At 44.2% G+C, this 18,800-nt stretch overlaps 1 protein-coding gene across 13 annotated transcripts in view; it reads right to left on the bottom strand.

The window, feature by feature from the left end:
* Positions 1-18,800, bottom strand: part of Gsap (gamma-secretase activating protein) — a 115,719-nt gene that overhangs the window by 1,289 nt on the left and 95,630 nt on the right. For 7 of the 13 annotated variants that reach the window (XM_011249760.3, XM_030254347.1, XM_030254346.1 and 4 more), the window contains 8 exons: positions 17,406-17,467; positions 12,309-12,404; positions 9,383-9,453; positions 8,847-8,941; positions 2,653-2,772; positions 1,800-1,861; positions 559-660; positions 305-404 (listed from right to left, as the gene is read on the bottom strand). In XM_011249760.3, the coding sequence (XP_011248062.1) occupies positions 305-404; positions 559-660; positions 1,800-1,861; positions 2,653-2,772; positions 8,847-8,941; positions 9,383-9,453; positions 12,309-12,404; positions 17,406-17,467 (708 nt within the window). Of the gene's footprint in view, positions 1-304; positions 405-558; positions 661-1,799; positions 1,862-2,652; positions 2,773-8,846; positions 8,942-9,382; positions 9,454-12,308; positions 12,405-12,611; positions 14,900-17,405; positions 17,468-18,800 lie in introns of those variants that run through there. The other 6 variants (NR_153366.1, XR_001784657.2, NR_153365.1 and 3 more) reach the window with 4 other exon arrangements.

Below are 18,800 nucleotides of genomic sequence, written 5' to 3'. Positions count from 1 at the left end.
AGTCATGGCTATTTATAACGTTCCCACAGCTTACTGAGAACATCATTTTATATTTTAGTGAAATGTGTTATTCTGAGAATATGTTGGTAAATATCATTAAGCTTTGGTTTAAACACCTCAAGGCCCTTTCAGTGTTCAAAGGTAAGTCCCCCTTTGGTAATTAGGCAGTACATACTCTCTCTAACGAAATCAACTTTAATAAGGACGTACTTGTAGGAGGTACAAGGAAGAAAACAATACAAAGTGTGAATAGGGAATGATTAGGGTGTCAAGGCAAACGCCTGGACACAGAGGTATGAGTTACCTTGGTTGGAGGACTCCAGGCCCATCAGAATTTCGATGAAGTAGTTCAGAGGCAGAAATTCTACCGGAAATGATGATTTGTCAATCATGGAGTTCCGAGGCTAAAAGGGAAAACACTCCCTACATATGAATTGCTTCTCCAAGAAACGCCCAACTTTAAATAAAATAATAAAAACCATAACTGTCTACCTGGGCTTATTGACATGGCGGGTGGGCTCTGAAGAGTGCTTTCTATCTGGGCTTACTCGGACTCACCTCTTTCCTGTAGTTTTTCAGCAGCCGGGCCACATGGTTCCGTGAAATGATATTGGAACTCATGGGGTGGTCCCAAAGCCGGCAGACCTTCTGGCCAATAAGCTAAGTGAGGTTGAAAGACACACAGAGGAGAGTATAGGTCACAGTGCATCGACAGACCACATACCTACTCTTAACTTCAAACTGTGATTCCCAAGTGGCTAGCTATTGTAAAATGCAGAATATTTGTGATTTTTGACCCTTGGAGAGAGGCCATGTTCATGAAATATGCTTCTGAAGTGTTCATAAATACTCCCTCAAGTGCTACCATGAAGAAAACAACTTTTACATCAATGCTGCCAAATTCCTTTCTCCCTGAGATCCTTCAAAGCTGAAGATGAGCATACCAACCCAGATAACACTTTGACTGGAAACTAAAGATGGTATGTGTGTTTGTGATTTCTCTTCTGTCTGGTCCAGAAACTTTAAATACCCCAACATACAGGACAAAAGAATAGTCAAATTTGTAGACCAAACTAAATGTCAACTCTTTTCCTAGGGGAGACAGCCTGGGAAAGGTGGGTGCTTTGTACTCAGGAAGCCTGTGACTGAACCACTATAAGGCAAGACCACCAGGTCCAGAAGGGACATCCTTTTGGGGAGGATGGCCAGGGCCAAAGGTCCCGGTGCTCACAGATGTAAACAGTGTGCAGGGCTGGCCAGGCTCTTGGGTCAGGAAGTTTGCAAAGTCCGAGGTTTGGAAGACCTTGCTGTGGAATTTCACGTTTTCATGATGTTTCCAACTCCAAGAGCTAATATTCCCACAAAAGAGCAAGGAGTGGCTTATAACCTTTTCTCTTGTGGTTTTTGTTCTTCTTTTGACCTGGAAATGTTTTCCTATGCTCAGCTATGCAATAAGAAGAGGAAATACAGTTCTAGAACCTTCTGGCCTCACTTGTATCTAAATCCCTTATCAGTTTAAATGCCAGAGGCACACGTTTCCCTTTTCCCTCCAACTCAGACTCTGATATAAACAGGAGTGTGCTTTCCTAGGGAATGAGATGCATAAACTATCAGCATACACTGTGCTAGAGCTCAGCGCCAGAGAGGACACGGGGTAGGCCCTGTGAGGGACAGCCAACAGAAGGCTGGAGATGGATGGGAAGTGAACTGACTTCAGCCAAAGGGAGGAAACTCTTCTCACAGGCGATAAATGAAGAAGAGTGGACCAGGGCTTAAGAGGAAATGAATTTCAGGATTACCGGAGGGAGCCGGACAATGATGCTGAATTTCAGTTGTTCATTTTTCTCTGAATTGTCCAGATCTACAAAAAAAAAAAAATTTGGAGATTAACAGATAAGACAGATATATCCACTTAAATACCACAGCCAGATTCAATCCTGAGTGTTCCCTTCTGAGGCATTCCAACCCTGCATCTGCAGGCTAGCAATGCTTTGAAAGCTTTAGTTGGTGACATGGACTCAAGGGGGCTTTTTATTTTGTAACAGGCTGCTGGTCACAAGCAATTTTATCCCCCAACTTAAAGCATAAAGACCTCTGAAGAAGGACGGCTGCTATGTTAGGTAACGTTGACAGAAGGTGCGCATGAATGACTTACATGAGAGAGATTATGGCCTTAACAGTCATGTTCACTTGCACACTGTTATCTGTCAGTTTTACTTGCATTTCCAGTCGAACTTTGAAATGACAAAATTAACTGGCTGAAAGTAAGCCAATCGTAATATTTGCTTGAAAAACAAATTCACGGACACAGACTCTCAGCCTCTTCTTACCCTCGAATACAGAAATCAAATCTAATATCAGTGTCTAGACTCAGATGTTCTTCAGGGACTCCTGAAGGGCTAAAGTACTTTCAACTGGCCTGAAGGAATGGTTCCAGGACATGGGCTGTACTAAGAATTTGTAAGGCTCGGTACAGGGTAAAATAAAGTGATATATGTTCAAATAGTAAGAGCTTCAATATGTACTGCAGGGCATTCGACTGAGCATTGGAGCTTTCTGAAGGTAGCTGGGCCTGTGTGTCACATACCCAGAAGCCAGCCCTGAGGGTGGCCTGGCTGAGACTCACCCTCTGCTTAACTCAGATTTGCTTACCTTTCATAAGCCTCGTGACCGCGGTCTCAGTAAGCAGCAGCACTCCGTTATCAATGTAGTGCAGAAGGCTGTACAAAGGGAGGCAGTGGACCCCAAGGATCGTGTGCAGAGAGTGGAAACCTAGGTGAGTGGAACAGAAGCAGACATGACGAGCCGAGCCAGCATCTCCAGCTTCCAGAGAGGATGGATTGATCCTGTCAGTAAAGCAAGCGCTGAGCTTGCTTAGGGCTTGGGTCAGCCAATCCTTTTATGACAAGAAGTTCCTGGTTAATATAATCTCTCTGTCCTTGATAACTGATCTTCAAATTCCACACGCCCAAGCTAAAAGGCTGTTGGGATGGAGACCATTTTGCTGAAAGATAAAAGGAAGCTGGGGCCAGATGACAAGTTATATCTCTGTCTCTGGTCCTCTCACAAAGACTTTTGCAGTCTACTTGGACTAAACTATAGAAAAGAAATGTAGATGATATGACCCGATCAGAGCCCTGTAAAAATTCAGTAGAGATGATTCTCTCTCTCCCTCCCTCTCTCTCAAGTCTAATGAGTAGGGCTACAAACCCAGAGCTCTATGCATACTATCAGTGACAAGGAACAAAAGAAAGACATATGGAAGGAGATACCAGACCAGATGAGAATAAGAAAACCCATTCTTGGAGTGTCAGCCTCTTGAGCATCTTTGGAAAGGTCTATACTTAGTGTGCAGAAACATCAGAGGCAGAAGAGTAGATCCAGGCCAGGATCCTGCTGCTGTTTAACTAAGCAGCTCTAAATAACTGCCTTTCTGAACTTCCTTCCTTACCGCCTAAAGTGGAATGCGGATACCTTCCTTCTAGGCTATTACAAGGAATAGAGCAGTTATACAGAGCCCAGCATATGGTACAGTGTGACTAACACTGGGCACGCACTACGTGAGCACTGGTTCACCTGCTCCATACCCAAGACTATCAGATGCAACTACTAGATTCCCATAGATTCAGGCAGGGAAACTGAGATTCCCAGGAGCTGAGAAAACTTCCCTGTATCCTATAAATAGTAAGCAAAAGGTTAGAGTAGCCTGACCATAGCCTGGGGATTGTAGCCTTAGTTCAATATCTTAGAGCAATATCTAGTAGCTGGGTTACTGTAACAATAACTGGGTTAATATGAACAGAGACCTAAGGTGAGAGAGCATGCATGGGTATATTCAGAAACATGAAGTGATCATTTGAGTTGAAATCTGATGACTAACAGGTAAGTCTGGGCAACATTTACTTAACACATTCTCATACATGAAGCCGGGGTGGGCAGTAGGACAATGGACAAAATACTGACCATTACCACTCCTGTTCACCTTGCCATGTAGTAGAGGTGCCAATTGATTCATCATAAAAATGAACATATATTTACATGTGACCAGTTCTGTGCTATATGTACATATAACATGGACCCAATGCTGAATGCTACTAAAGAATTTATCCAGGAAACCTCAAGGAAGCACTGAAAGTTTTTGAGCATCATAAAAGAACAAATTTTACTTTTGGAATATTACAATGCCAACAGACAAAGAATGGATTAGACCCATAAGAACTGTGGTCTGGACAGGTATAAGAGGGACTGGGGGCACCAAGTGGGGAAGAAGAGAGAAGGACGTGTTCTAGTTAGGGTTTCTTATTTATCTGACAAAAACCCACAGCTAAAGCAATGTGGGGAGGAAAGTGTTTATTCTCCTAACAGTTCCATGTCACTGTTTAACATCAGAGGAACAGGGACAGGAACCCAAACAGGGCAGGAACCTAGAGTCAGGAGCTGATGCAGAGGCTATGGAGGGTGCTGCTTACTGGCTTGATCCTCATTTGTTGCTCAACTTGCTTTTTTATAGAACCCAAGACCACCAGCCCAGGGATGGCACCACCCAAAATAGGCTGGACCCACACACACATGTATCACTAACTTTAAAAAAATGCCACATTCTAAGGAGGAATGAAGTATCCTCACTTGTTCTTCCTTCTTCTTGAGTTTCATGTGTTTTGCAAATTGTATCTTGGGTATTCTAAGTTTCTAGGCTAATACCCACTTATCAGTGAGTGCATATCATGTGAGTTCTTTTTGTGATTGGGTTACCTCACTCAGGATGATGTCCTCCAGATCCATTCATTTGCCTAAGAATTTCATAAATTCATTGTTTTTAATAGCTGAGTAGTACTCCATTGTGTAAATGTACCACATATTTTCTGTATCCATTCCTCTATTGAGGGACATCTGGGTTCTTTCCAGCTTCTGGCTATTATAAATAAGGCTGCTATGAACATAGTAGAGCATGGGTCCTTATTACCGGTTGGAACATCTTCTGGATATATGCCCAGGAGAGGTATTGCGGGATCCTCCAGTAGTACTATGTCCAATTTTCTGAGGAACCACCAGACTGATTTCTAGAGTGGTTGTACAAGCTAGCAATCCCACCAACAATGGAGGAGTGTTCCTGTTTCTCCACATCCTCGCCAGCATCTGCTGTCACCTGAATTTTTGATCTTAGCCATTCTGACTGGTGTGAGGTGGAATGTCAGGGTTGTTTTGATTTGCATTTCCCTGATGATTAAGGATGTTGAACATTTTTTCAGGTGCTTCTCAGCCATTCGGTATTCCTTAGTTGAGAATTCTTTGTTTAGCTCTGTGCCCCAGTTTTTTCATGGGTTTATTTGATTTTCTGGAGTCTATCTTCTTGAGTTCTTTGTATATATTGGATATTAGTCCCATATCTGATTTAGGATTGGTAAAGATCCTTTTCCAATCTGTTGGTGGCCTTTTTGTCTTATTGACGGTGTCTTTTGCCTTACAGAAGCTTTGCAATTTTATGAGGTCCCATTTGTCAATTCTTGATCTTATAGCACAAGCCATTGCTATTCTGTTCAGGAATTTTCCCCCTGTGCTCATATCTTCAAGGATTTCCTCACTTTCTCCTCTATAAGTTTCAGTGTCTCTGGTTTTATGTGGAATTCCTTGATCCACTTAGACTTGAGATTTGTACAGGGAGATAAGAATGGATCAATTCTCATTCTTCTGCATGATAACCGCCAGGTAAGCCAGCACCATTTGTTGAAAATGCTGTCCTTTTTCCATTGGATGGTAGAGACAAAGTTTGGAGCTGAGATGGAAGGAAGGACCATCCAGAGACTGCCCCACCCATATGGGGATCCAACCATAATCAGCCACCAAACGCAGACACTATTGCATATGTCAGCAAAATTTTGCTGACACAACCCTGATATAGCTGTCTCTTGTGAGGCTATGCCAGTGCCTGGCAAATACAGAAGTGGATGCTCACAGTCAGCTATTGGATGGAACACAGGGCCCCCAATGGAGGAGCTAGAGAATGTACCCAAGGACCTGAAGGGGTCTGTAACCCTATAGAAGGAACAGCAATATGAACTAACCAGTACCCCCAGAGCTCGTGTCTCTAGCTGCATATGTAGCAGAAGATGGCCTAGTCGGCCATCATTGGGAGGAGAGGCCCTTGGTCTTGCAAAGATTATATTCCCCAGTACAGGCGAACACCAGGGCCAGGAAGCGGGAGTGGGTGGGTTGGGGAGCAGAGTGAGGGGAGGGTATAGGGGACTTTCAGGATAGCATTTGAAATGTAAATGAAGAAAATATCTAATAAAAAATTGTTTAAAAAAATACCCTACATGCTTGCCCATGCCCTAGTCTAAGGGAAGCAATTTTTTAGCTGAGGTTCCCTCCTCTCAGATGACTCCAGCTTATGTCAAGTTGACATAAAACCAGCCAGGACAGGAAAAGTCTCATGATAACATGTACATGCTCAACAACTGACTGGATGCAGGAATGACAGAGAATCACAGCCTGTCCTCAGGATGTACACGGTCAAACAAATTATGCTCAGTGAACTGTAGTTTGAGTTCTGAGAAGTCACGGCACTTTCTCTCTGAATATATGAGTCATGAGCACTGGGTCACTCATAATTCCTGGCAACACCAAGGATCACATGACGTGCAGATGTTGTCCTCAAGTTGATGTAAATGGCTAAAAACAGATTGAGTTCACTGGGTTCCCCAATTCAAAACAAATTATAGTATTACTACCTAATCAACACAGTTTCACATGGACTTGGAAATTCTTTCCCAGACTAATAAAGTCAAAACTTATTCCTGAAAAAGCATTTATACTAGATCACGAGTCGTATTCCCAGGTTCAAAATTCCTTCTCCAGTGTCGGGTACCTGGTGACACCCCAACAATCCTTCATGTGTGCGTCATTGGCACAGTATCAAGGGCAGTAGCCTATTTACAGCCTCATCTCTGTGTGTCAGCTCTGAGCAGAGTGGGTGGCTATAACTAGCCATCGGTTTCATCGCACTAATCGTCGTCCTCAGAGATATCGCCCTTGCTGAAGCCAGGGAGAGAGAGATGACAGCAAACAAGCAAGCAAACAAAACCAAACAAACATAAAAACAATCATACAAACAAACAAACGACTCTGCTCGCCACTTCCTCACTCCCTTTTTTTACTTACATGTCTGACTTATGAAACTCAATTTTTGCTAGTCCCATAGATCTGAAAAGCAATCTCCCTTATAAATGCTTAGTATGAACCCCTTGTAAACACACACACACACACACACACACACACACACACACACACCAGTGGTGCCACTTTGCCCTCTCTTCTCTTGTCACATGAACAATTATAAGCATTTGATAGAAAAGGAAAAGCCTGGTATGGTACGGAAACACCCTCGTGTAATGCCAGAACTTGGATAATCAGAAGTTCAAGGCCAGTGTTGGCTACGAAAGTTTGATGCCATCCTGAGCTACCTGAGCTACCTGTGCTACTTGAGCCTACACAGGGCAGGGGACTGGGGTGCAGGGGACTGAGGGTGAAGGAAAGCAAGAAAGGTAGCCGAGTTTAAAAGTAGTTACAGAATAAAGGAGCGAATGCATATAAAGCAGAAAACTGATGAGAGGTTGCAAATCCAGGCCATAAAAATAATAAAACAAGTCAACAGCAAGACAACATCTTATTAAACCTGCGGACACAGAGCTCTAGTCCCTGAAAATATGACTAATTTAGAGTTACACGGAAAGACAGAGTCAACATCACTAATCAGCAAAATGCAAATCAAAACTATGGTGAAATGTTACCTTCCACCTCTCAGGGTACAAAAGCAGAGGTAAGTGTTGGAGAGAATGTGGAGAAACGGAAGCCCTTGTGCACTGTGGATGGTCAGTTGCCTGTCAGTGAAATGGTCCCACCACTGTGGGGGACAGCACAGGCCACCTCACAGAAGCCAAACATAGGATCAGCAAGACAACCCCATAATCATTCTACACATCCAAAAGAATGAGAGTCAAGATAGTAAAGGGACTTGTACACTAATGCTCATTAGACTATAATTCATCATAGCTAAGATATAGAAACACCCATTGATAAACAGGTAAATAAAATGAAAATACACAAACAGTGTAATGTTACTCTGCTTTAAAACGGTATCTTGTCATGCAGGACAAATGAGTGGACCTAGAGGTATTATGATGGTTAAAATAAGTGACCCTTATAGCTCAGGGATTAGAGCACTGGTCTTGTAAAAATAAACCAGTAGTCATGGAAGAGGCAAGTGGTCTAAAATGGTCAGACTCATAGAAACAATAGAAATGTGGGGGCCAAGGACCAAGAAGATGGGAAGGGGCAGCTGCTGAACATGGGCTATAAGGAGAGGCCATTCGGAAGATGAGAGCTTGCCTATAGGTAATACTGTATTGACATTAAAGTGTTAAAAGGGTTGATCTCATGTTATAGATTCTTCCTATTACAATAAAAAAACAAACAAACAAAACAAAACCATAGTGCCAAGTCTATCATCGTATGCCACTCCCACTGGTGTTTGTAACTGTTTTCATTTCTTGTACGTTACCTGGCATGAAATGGTTACTCCACACACTCATGGACTGATCTAACAAGTGACCGCTTATATGAGTAGCTGAGCACACGTGGTAAGGGTGCTGTGAACTGGCTGGAACCTCTTCCTGGAGCTGGCAACAGGAGTTTAGTAGTCAGGGGAGGCCTGGCCAATAGTGGCCAACCTCAAGACCAACCCGCTGCTGACACACGGGTGCCATCCTGAAGTTCAGAGCTACTGTCTGTGCAGAGGCCATGTGAAAAACAAACTTATTACAGCAAATGACAAGAGACCCTAGACTCACCAGGAGGCAGAGGCAAACACAAACTGCTAGCAGCATCCAAAATCCTGGTCATGAGATGAAAGACTTCAAAATCTGCAGCACTGCAATGGCTATTGCTGAGTTAAAAACAACAAAGTAGTATGTTAGCCAAACACCCTGTTGGTCCTGAGTAGTGGCTCTAAGTACCACATATAGAGATCCCTGTGAAGTGCTATATCCTGGGGAAAGACTCACAAATGAGAGACCAGCCAACAGCCAAAAGCATAGAATCTCACACCATACTCAGTAGTCTTATAAGTTATAAATAATATTCATTGAAATTTCTGTCCTTGGAAATAGTGGGCTTGTGTGTCTCTCCCTCCTCCTCAACCATGTGCCACAGAGGACAGCTGAAGTAACCTGTAATTCTGAGTATAAGACTAAGGCAGAAGGTTCTGGGGATGGTGGGAACTTCAGTGGACCAAGGTTTCAAAAGCACTTTGGTAGAATAGGTGCTCATCAGAGTTACTAGCTCTCTGCACACTGTGATAACGGAGACCCGAAAAATACTTGCGTACAGGTGGAGAACCAATGGATGCATACTGTGTTTCCTCCAACTGGTTTCCAGCAAGCACCAAATGAGATCCAGCTAGAGGGAAAGAGGATCCATGAACTACAGCCCCCACCCTTCCCCTTAAGGCCCTCCCAGCTGTTCCCTGAAGCTCTGGACTACACATCCATGAAAGTTGGCATTCAGGCTGTGGCCAGGCCCACTATACAACTAGCCTTTCTGAAAGTAGTTCCAAAGCACTGAAATCCAAAATGGAAAGACTGGAAATGTGCCCCCACTATAACAGAGTACCCTCTGTGCACCCTGGCAAGGATCCACTGAGCAGCTAACTGATTCCACCACTTACACTGACAGACTCTCACCCATCAGTGAAGGTCAAATGTCAGGGCATAGCTGCCAGCCTGCCACACTGCCAGGGCTGGGACTGGCAAGGGTGAAGCAAGGTGACAGAGCAGCCCAGAGTCACATACAGGAGTGGTGGGAAAGGGTGGCATTGGAGCCAGGCTCTGTGGATCTGTGCCTCCCTACCAAGATACCTCCTCTCCAAATCTCCATGTCTTCCTGTGAGATGGAGGCAAGTTCATTCACAGGGCTGCTGTAAAAAGTCACTCACTGGAACCAGCGCTCAACAAACCACACTATACTCTCCCAAATCAAACTTCGTTTGGGCCTCAGGACTTTATCTAGAAACCTATTCTAATTTTACAAGTTTGTTAGCAGTAGGGAAGTCTCCACAAGGCTGTCTACCATGGGCCAGTGCACCCAACAGCATGTAGGCTAAGAGCAGAAAGCAAGGCAGGAAGAAGCCCCATAAACAGCCAAACACTGTCCTCGTGATGCAGGATTCTCTGACTGAAAGCAAGCTACATGTGGAAAATATCAAGCTCTATGGCAACATATTTCCACACAGACTGCCTAGCCACACTCTTTGGGAGGCACAAGAGGCATGACTGGTTGCAACTGGTTGCAAGTTGGGAAAGTCAGGGGCACAACACAGGCATCATCTGTAGACTTCTTGGCTCTAGGAGTCAGCACAAAGTCCTGTGCAAGCCTGCGTGTGATTGGTAGAGTGAGGAAGAAGGCTGGGATGGAAACTCTCAGCACTTTAGAAGGTGAAACTTAAAATCAGCAGACAGAGACTCTTTAAGATGTGGGGTCAGTTCATCAGTCTCTCAGACACCACTGAGAGCTTCATGTTCAGAAAGCCTTGCCAATGGCTCTGTAGCAGTCACCATGCCACTAAATGAACAAACAGACTTATATAGAAAAGCCACAGATGTTTTCCATGGCATTTACCACCAGAAAAAGGGAAAAGGTAGAGAGGCTCACAACAGGTAGAGAGGGGTTTGGGTATCTAAACTTAGTCAGTATAAACTGCTCCTTGCTAAGAAATGCAAACAGCAAAGACTGAGACACGTGAAAAGATACAGGCTTTCAAAATTCTTCTGAGAAGAAAAAAAAAAAGGCATGAAGAGGTGGGCGCTAACATCACCTTTGTTGGTGATGGCTTCCAAAGGAAGCCGCCTCAGTTTGACAGGTTCTTTAAGCCAATGGACTTTGGTTTCAAGGCCTTCGTGTCATATCCTGAGCTGAAGCCACCTGCTGCCTGCCAACACCTGGTGTGAAAAAAATCCCCCATTCCCACTATACCCAGACTGAATATAATCACCAAAGACACAGCTATTGAGGTAAGCATGAGCAAGCCAGGCCTTGTGACCTAAGGAAGCAAGGGTATGTGGAGAAGGAGGTATGTCCTGGTCACCAGCAATTCTAAAAATGATAGGTGCGTGAATAAGGTCTTGCTGGCTAGAGATGATTTCATGCAAGTAACTCCTGATCATTACTGAAGACTATAGACCTCAGGAATCCCGCCATTGCTGTGAAATTTCAGAATACTGCCAAGCAGCCTTGCGTGTCTGCACTCATACAGACCCGCTTACCAGATTGCTTTTAAAAATGGCCTTGTTTAAAAAAAAAAATAAGGTTGACCAAAATAAGATAGAAAAAAGACATATTTTTGAAGAAAGAGACAAGTGACTGAGAACATTTCTCTCGATATGCAATGGTCAGTACCATGTTCTGAGAGCATAGCTCACCTCACTACAGCTCTATTGGAAGGAGAGAGAGGAGCTCTGATGCCCTTATCATGGGTATCATTCTATGACAATGCCCGATCTTTCCTAGTACACTAAAATTATAAAAGGCACTGTGGCTGGAGAGATGGCGCAGCCATTAAGAGCACTGACTGCTCTTCCAGAGGACCCTGGTTCAGTGTCTGCCACCCTCTTCTGGACTCTGTGGGCACCAGGCACACATGCATACAAAATACCTGCATGCAAAATTAATTAATCAATTACAAAATTCAAGCCTTTCGATAGATTTTCAAATATGAAAGCAGTCACTAATGACTAGAGTAAAAGTAGAACTTTAAAATTAATTGAAGAGATCCACTTGCTCTTAGCTAAGAAATGTAATCTTCCAAAGGCCATTGCAAACCACACACACACCATGCAAAGGTACACACACAAACACACATACATAGTACACACATATAGTCACATACTGATTCATTTGCATACCAATCTTACTTAAACTTAGAGAAATGATGGAGCATTCTATCTCTTTGCCCTTTGTAGCTGAATCTTTTGATTTATTAGCTGCATTAATGAGATCTATGTCCAGTGAGCAATCCTGTCTCAAAAAAAAAAAAAAAAAAAAAAAAGCTAACATAGAAAGTGAGCAAGGAAGACATTACAGTCAACCTCCCGCCTACACACGTCCATGGGCACTTCACCTGGACATGCACACATGCACGTACATACACCACACATACATATTACACAACCTCCACCAATGGGCTCACTGACTACACCTTGAGAATTATACATGGAGCTAAGGGTGCGGTTGAAATTAGAAGAACAACTAAAACCAACCAGTTTTGAAATGTAGTCCAGAACCATCTGTTCAATTTTCTTCTTTTCTACACCCTGCAGGTGTCTCAGTAGGTGGTCTCTTAGCTCAGACACCATCTGAAAACAGGACAGGCACGAGGTAAGTCACAACAGGCCTCTTCACACCTGTAACTGACTTAAATCAGGGCTATTCCTCATATTAATACCAACATGAAAAACCCACAAGCTTAGAAAAGAAACCATGCCTGCTCTCCCAAAGGCACACGGCTCTCAATTGCCCTCTGCTGGCATAAATCAATGGCTTCAACATTTCTCTCTGGAGGAACTTCTTTTTTTTTTATTTTAATTTTTTATTAGATATTTTCTTCATTTACATTTCAAATGCTATCCTGAAAGTCCCCTTATACCCTCCCCCTGCCCTGCTCCCCTACCCACCCACTCTCACTTCTTGGCCCTGGCATTCCCCTTTACTGGGGCATATAATCTTTGCAAGACCTAGGGGCCTCTCTTCCCAAAGAGGGCCGACTATGCCATCTTCTGATACATATGCAGCTAGAGACACAAGCTCTGGGGGTACAGGTTAGTTCATATTGTTGTTCCACCTATAGGGTTGCAGACCCCTTCAGCTCCTTGGGTACTTTCTCTAGCTCCTCCATTGGGGGGTGGGGGTTTGCTGTGTTCCATCCAATAGCTGACTGTGAGCATCCACTTCTGTATTTGACAGGCACTGGCATAGCCTCACAAGAGACAGCTATATCAGGGTCGTGTCAGCAAAATCTTGCTGACATATGCAATAGTGTCTGTGTTTGGTGGCTGATTATGGGATGGATCGCCGGGTGGGGTAGTCTTTGGATGGTCCATTCTTTCGTCTTAGCTCCAAACTTTGTCTCCGTAACTCCTTCCATTGGTATTTTGTTCCCTATTCTAAGGAGGAATGAAGTATCCACACATTGGTCTTCCTTCTTCTTGATTTTCTTGTGTTTTGCAAGTTGTATCTTGGATATTCTAAGTTTCTGGGCTAATATCCACTTATCAGTGAGTGCATATCAAGTGACTTCTTTTGTGATTGGGTTACCCACTAGTCTCTGAAGAAAGAAATTGAAGAAGATGGAAAGATCTCCCATGCTCATGTATTGGCAGGATTAATATAGTCAAAATGTCTATCCTGCCGAAAGCAATCTACAGATTCAATGCAATCCCCATCAAAATTCCAACTCAATTCTTCACTGAGTTAGAAAGGGCAATTTGCAAATTTATCTGGAATAACAAAAACCTAGGATAGTGTCTTAGTCAGGGTTTCTATTCCTGCACAAACATCATGACCAAGAAGCAAGTTGGGGAGGAAAGGGTTTATTCGGCTTACACTTCTATACTGCTGTTCATCACCAGAGGAAGTCAGGACTGGAACTCAAGCAGGTCAGGAAGCAGGAGCTGATGCAGAGGCCATGGAGGGATGTTCTTTACTGGCTTGCTTGCTTCCCCTGGCTTGCTCAGCCTGCTCTCTTATAGAGCCCAAACTACCAGCCCAGAGATGGTCTTACCCACAAGGAGTCCTTGATCACTAATTGAGAAAATGTCCCACAGCTGGATCTCATGGAGGCATTTCCCCAACTGAAGCTCCTTTCTCTGTGATAAACTCCAGCTTGTGTCAAGTTGACACAAAATTAGCCAGTGAAGATAACAATAACTATTCTCAACAATAAAAGAACCTCTGGTGGAATCACCATGCCTGACCTCAAGCTGTACTTCAGAGCAATTGTGATAAAAAACTGCATGATACTGGTACAGCAACAGACAGGTAGATCAATAGAATTGAAGACCCAGGAATGAACCCACACACCTATGGTCACTTGATCTTTGACAAGGGAGCTAAAACCATCCAGTGGAAAAAAGACAGCATTTTCAACAAATGGTGCTGCTCAACTGGCAGTTATCACGTAGAAGAATGCGAACTGATCCATTCCTATCTCCTTGTACAAAGCTCAAGTCTAAGTGGATCAAAGAACTCCACATAAAACCAGAGACACTGAAATTTATAGAGGAGAAAGTGGGAAAAAGTTTGAAGATATGGGCACAGGGGAAAAAATTCCTGAACAGAACAGCAATGGCTTGTGCTGTAAGATCAAGAATCGACAAATTGCCAGGCGGTGGTGGCACACGCCTTTAATCCCAGCACTTGGGAGGCAGAGGCAGGGGATTTTCTGAGTTCGAGGCCAGTCTAGTCTACAAAGTGAGTTCTAGGACAGCCAGGGCTATACAAAGAAACCCTGTCTCAGAAAAAAAAAAAAAAGAATCGACAAATGGGACCTCATAAAATTGCAAAGCTTCTGTAAGGCAAAAGACACTGTCAATAAGACAAAAATAAGGCCACCAACAGATTAGGAAAGGATTTTTACCAATATTAAATCTGATAAAGGGACTAATATACAATATATACAAAGAGCTCAAGAGGGCTGGAGAGATGGCTCAGTGGTTAAGAGCACCGACTGCTCTTCCAAAGGTCCTGAGTTCAAATCCCAACAACCACATGGTAGCTCACAACCATCCATAATGAGATCTGATACCCTCTTCTGGTGCATCTGAAGACAGCTACGGAGTACTTAGATATAAATCTAAAAAAAAGAAAGAAAGAAAGAAAAAACTCAAGAAGCTGGACTCCAGAAATTCAAATAACCCCATTAAAAATGGGGCTCAGAGCTAAACAAAGAATTCTCAACTGAGGAATGCCGAATGGCTGAGAAGCACCTGAAAAAATGTTCAACATCCTTAATCATCAGGGAAATGCAAATCAAAACAACCCTGACATTCCACCTCACACCAGTCAGAATGGCTAAGATCAAAAATTCAGGTGACAGCAGATGCTGGCGAGGATGTGGAGAAAGAGGAACACTCCTCCATTGTTGGTGGGATTGCAGGCTTGTACAACCACTCTGGAAATCAGTCTGGCAGTTCCTCAGAAAATTGGACATAGTACTACCGATCCAACAATACCTCTCCTGGTCATATACCCAGAAGATGTTCCAACCGGTAATAAGGACCCATGCTCTACTATGTTCATAGCAGCCTTATTTATAATAGCCAGAAGCTGGAAAGAACCCAGATGTCCCTCAACAAAGGAATGGATACAGAAATGTGGTACATTTACACAATGGAGTAACACTCAGCTATTATTTGCTTGGGCAAGTGGATGTAACAAGAGTAATTTCTTAACCAAAGCCAGGGAGCAACTGTAAGTCCTTCGGCCCTGATGAGAAACCTCAAGGATGCTCGCGGAAGCCTTCAGCTTCAAAGTTACAGGCTTTGGGATCCACAGAAAGACTGTGTTCCACGGAGTTAATATGTTCCACGGAGGGCCTGTGCTCCGCACAGAGAACATGCTCCAAAGAGAGCCTGTGCTCCAGGGAAAGACTGTGCTCCACAGGGAGACTGTGCTCCACGGAAAGACTGCGCTCCAGGGAAAGACAGTGCTCCACGGAAAGACTGTGCTCCACGGAAAGACAGTGCTCCACAGAAAGACTGTGTTCCACAGAGTTAATACGTTCAACGGAGGGCCTGTGCTCCGCATAGAGAACATGCTCCACGGGGAGCCTGCGCTCCAGGGAAAGACTGTGCTTGGGAAGGGGCATAGGGATTCCCCTCTGCACAGCACCACCCACCTCACAGGCAAAGGTAATGAATATTCATTCTTGTGTCTCCAGGCTTCTGTATCTGCTCGGAGCCATAGCCTCCCCTCAGAGGCTGGCATTCCCTGCCCTCTGTCTTCTTTCCTTCCTTTTCCTTCCCCTTCTTCCCACTCCTGCCCTCTCTTGCCCTACTCAGCAAGACATTTTCTTTCTTTCTTTTTTAATGCCAAAGAGACCTCTGTGTGGTGACAACTGCTGAGAACTGTACAGGAGCACAATAAATGCATAAATCTTCCACCTTAGTGGGTTCTCTGTGACCTCAGCAGCAAGACACAATGCCACTGTATTTCAGTTCAGCCTCTTGAGGGAGATAGTTCATTGGGCTTTTTAAACAGTTTTCTTCTATAAAACCCTGTGTACTTTTGTGCTCTTTAACTTTCCTGTAATGCCTGTAAGTTACTGTAAATGAATGCCTGGCACAACCCTCATATAATGCTAACACACGGGAGGCTAAGGCAGGAGGGTCAGGAACTCAGGGTCAGGTCCCTGTCAGACACAGTGAGCTCAAGGGGGCTACTTGAGACATGGTTCTTGTCTCAAACAAATAGTCAGAATAAAATATAAAATTAAATAAACTTAAAGGATGTAATAGTTCCTCACCTGTGTGAACATCTTAGCCCCGCCTTACTTGGGTATGCATTTGTGTTCTACTGTTTCTTTCCATGTAATAATTTCCACGTGTCATGAAACTTTTTACACTAGCTTTAATGACTGGATGCATTTTGTGAAAAGTACTAAAGTTGATATTTTTTCTTTGTCCCACATGTTTCTTTGACCGTTGTTAATAGCCCTACACACACGTATGCACAGGTCCACAGGTCCATGCCTGTGCACACACAGGTCTGACAGACAAGTCTGCATGAGTGTCAGCCACTGGGATAGTGTCCTGTCATTCAGGAATGTCGTTGTAAAGGGGGATAGAGGGGAATGGGCTGGCTACAGCCACAACTTTTCAGTCAGATTCAGTTCCCAGAAGTGGAACTGGTTGGGTCTCATACGTTCACAAGATACCACCAAAATACTTGGAACGTTTTCAGATGTATGAACCTTGTTAATATCATAACTTCAGGACAAAATTGTTGTCAATTTGATAGTCAAAAAACAAAACCAGATGGGTATGGCTCAGTGGGTGAAAGTAGGTCCTGCAAGTCTAAAGACCTGAAGTCAGGTCCCAAGAACCCATGTAAAAGCTACAAGCAGGGGCGTGTGTCTGGAACTGCAGAATGTAAGCACTCATGTGTTCTTTATTACAGGTTATAATTGCATGCTTATTCCTGTGACTGATGCCTGCTTGCTGCTGGATACCCAGGCCAACAGTCCTGGCAGCACCCATTGGTGAATAGTTAGCAGAAAAGACCATCAGAATGAAGCTGTCCTTCCTACTGTCTCTGAGGACCACTGCCTGGCAGCACTCTGAAGCCCACAGACTACTTACCAAGCCCATGAGCAGCCTCTGGTGCCGGTCTTCCTCTTGTAAGAATGGTATTAATCTTGGCTCTGAAATTGAACAGTCAAGGGAAGGGTTGTGTTCAGGAAGTAGGCTAAAGCCATACAAGCCAGTTCTCGACTTGAGCCCCTTAAACCTCAAGGGGCCTAGCCGTAGGGATGGCAGGCCTCGGGGTATGGCTATGTGGCTCCCTTCTACCTCCTGAGCCCATAGTGAGTGGCCATGAAAGCGACTGAGCTGGTGGACAGTCAACTGCTAGGGAAGACAGTGCTGATGGGTACAAGTCATCAGACTGAAAGGACAAACAGTTAAACCAAATGTCACTTTCCCCACTCTGACTGATCCTGCCCTAACAAGACAGAAGGGGCAGGCTAGCAGGCAGGGCTTCCCAGAGCTCCCCTAACAACTGTCCCACTGGGTTCTTCTCTCAGAATCTCTAAGGTCCCGGAGCAGGTAGGAAGGCAGAACCCACAGGCTGATGCTTCCTCTTGAAAAGGCATGGGTGCTCTAAGGCCCTTCAAGATAAACACTTTCTCCACCCTGTTTAATTAACCCTGTGGATTAGGATGGGAGAACTCAGAATATGCATTTAACAACCTTAATTTGCAGTGTTCAGTTTTAGGCAATGACAACATTCCTCATGGGAATCAAAGCACAAGACAGAAAGGAAAAGTTTTAACGAGCCCTGAGATGCCTAGCGCCACACAGAGCTTCGAAACATCCCCTAGGCAGCAAGAAAACCTCCCACAACTGTCAGCCACAGCAGGAAGATGACCCTGTCTGGTAGGGTATAGTCCCTGCCTACAGGCAAGGATGGTCTGGTAAACACACCCTCTTCAGGCTGAGGCCAGTTCCCCGTGGAGATAAATCACCTTCATGGTTCACTGGGCTGTGTATACAGCTGCTGAGCATGCTGTTATGCCCTTTCCAAATTAAATTTTCATTAGGGTCCCCACACATATGAAAAACATCCAAGCCCATAAAACAGGAGTAGATAAAAACAGTTTCCATAATGAAGACTGGCCTTCATGAAGCATAATCACAAAGGCCTGGACCTGGGTATATTCACTGTTCTCCCTCAGTTATCACAGAGTAAACCCTCCTTGCTGTCAAGACTTAATTTAGCTAATCCTGGCCTTGGAAGGCCTCCCGAGACTCCCTCTATCCTCCACGAAGGGGAGGGGTCTGGCCTAGGCCTCTTGTCCCCTACACACTAGACCCTGACTACATATTCTCTAATGGCTCCTTCTGTCCATACTCTCCCCTCAAGCTAGCCCCAAGGACAATGTTGGCATGTGACAGCTAGCTTATGGTTGGCATGTGACAGCTAGCTCTAGACTCTAAGGAGGTGTCCACGCCACTGAACGATACTGCTTATCCAAT

This window comes from Mus musculus, chromosome 5 (assembly GCF_000001635.26).
Source record: "Mus musculus strain C57BL/6J chromosome 5, GRCm38.p6 C57BL/6J".
Taxonomy (NCBI): Eukaryota; Metazoa; Chordata; class Mammalia; order Rodentia; family Muridae; genus Mus; species Mus musculus.
Note: the sequence above shows the minus strand (reverse complement) of the source record. Positions and strands in the feature narration are given on the sequence as shown.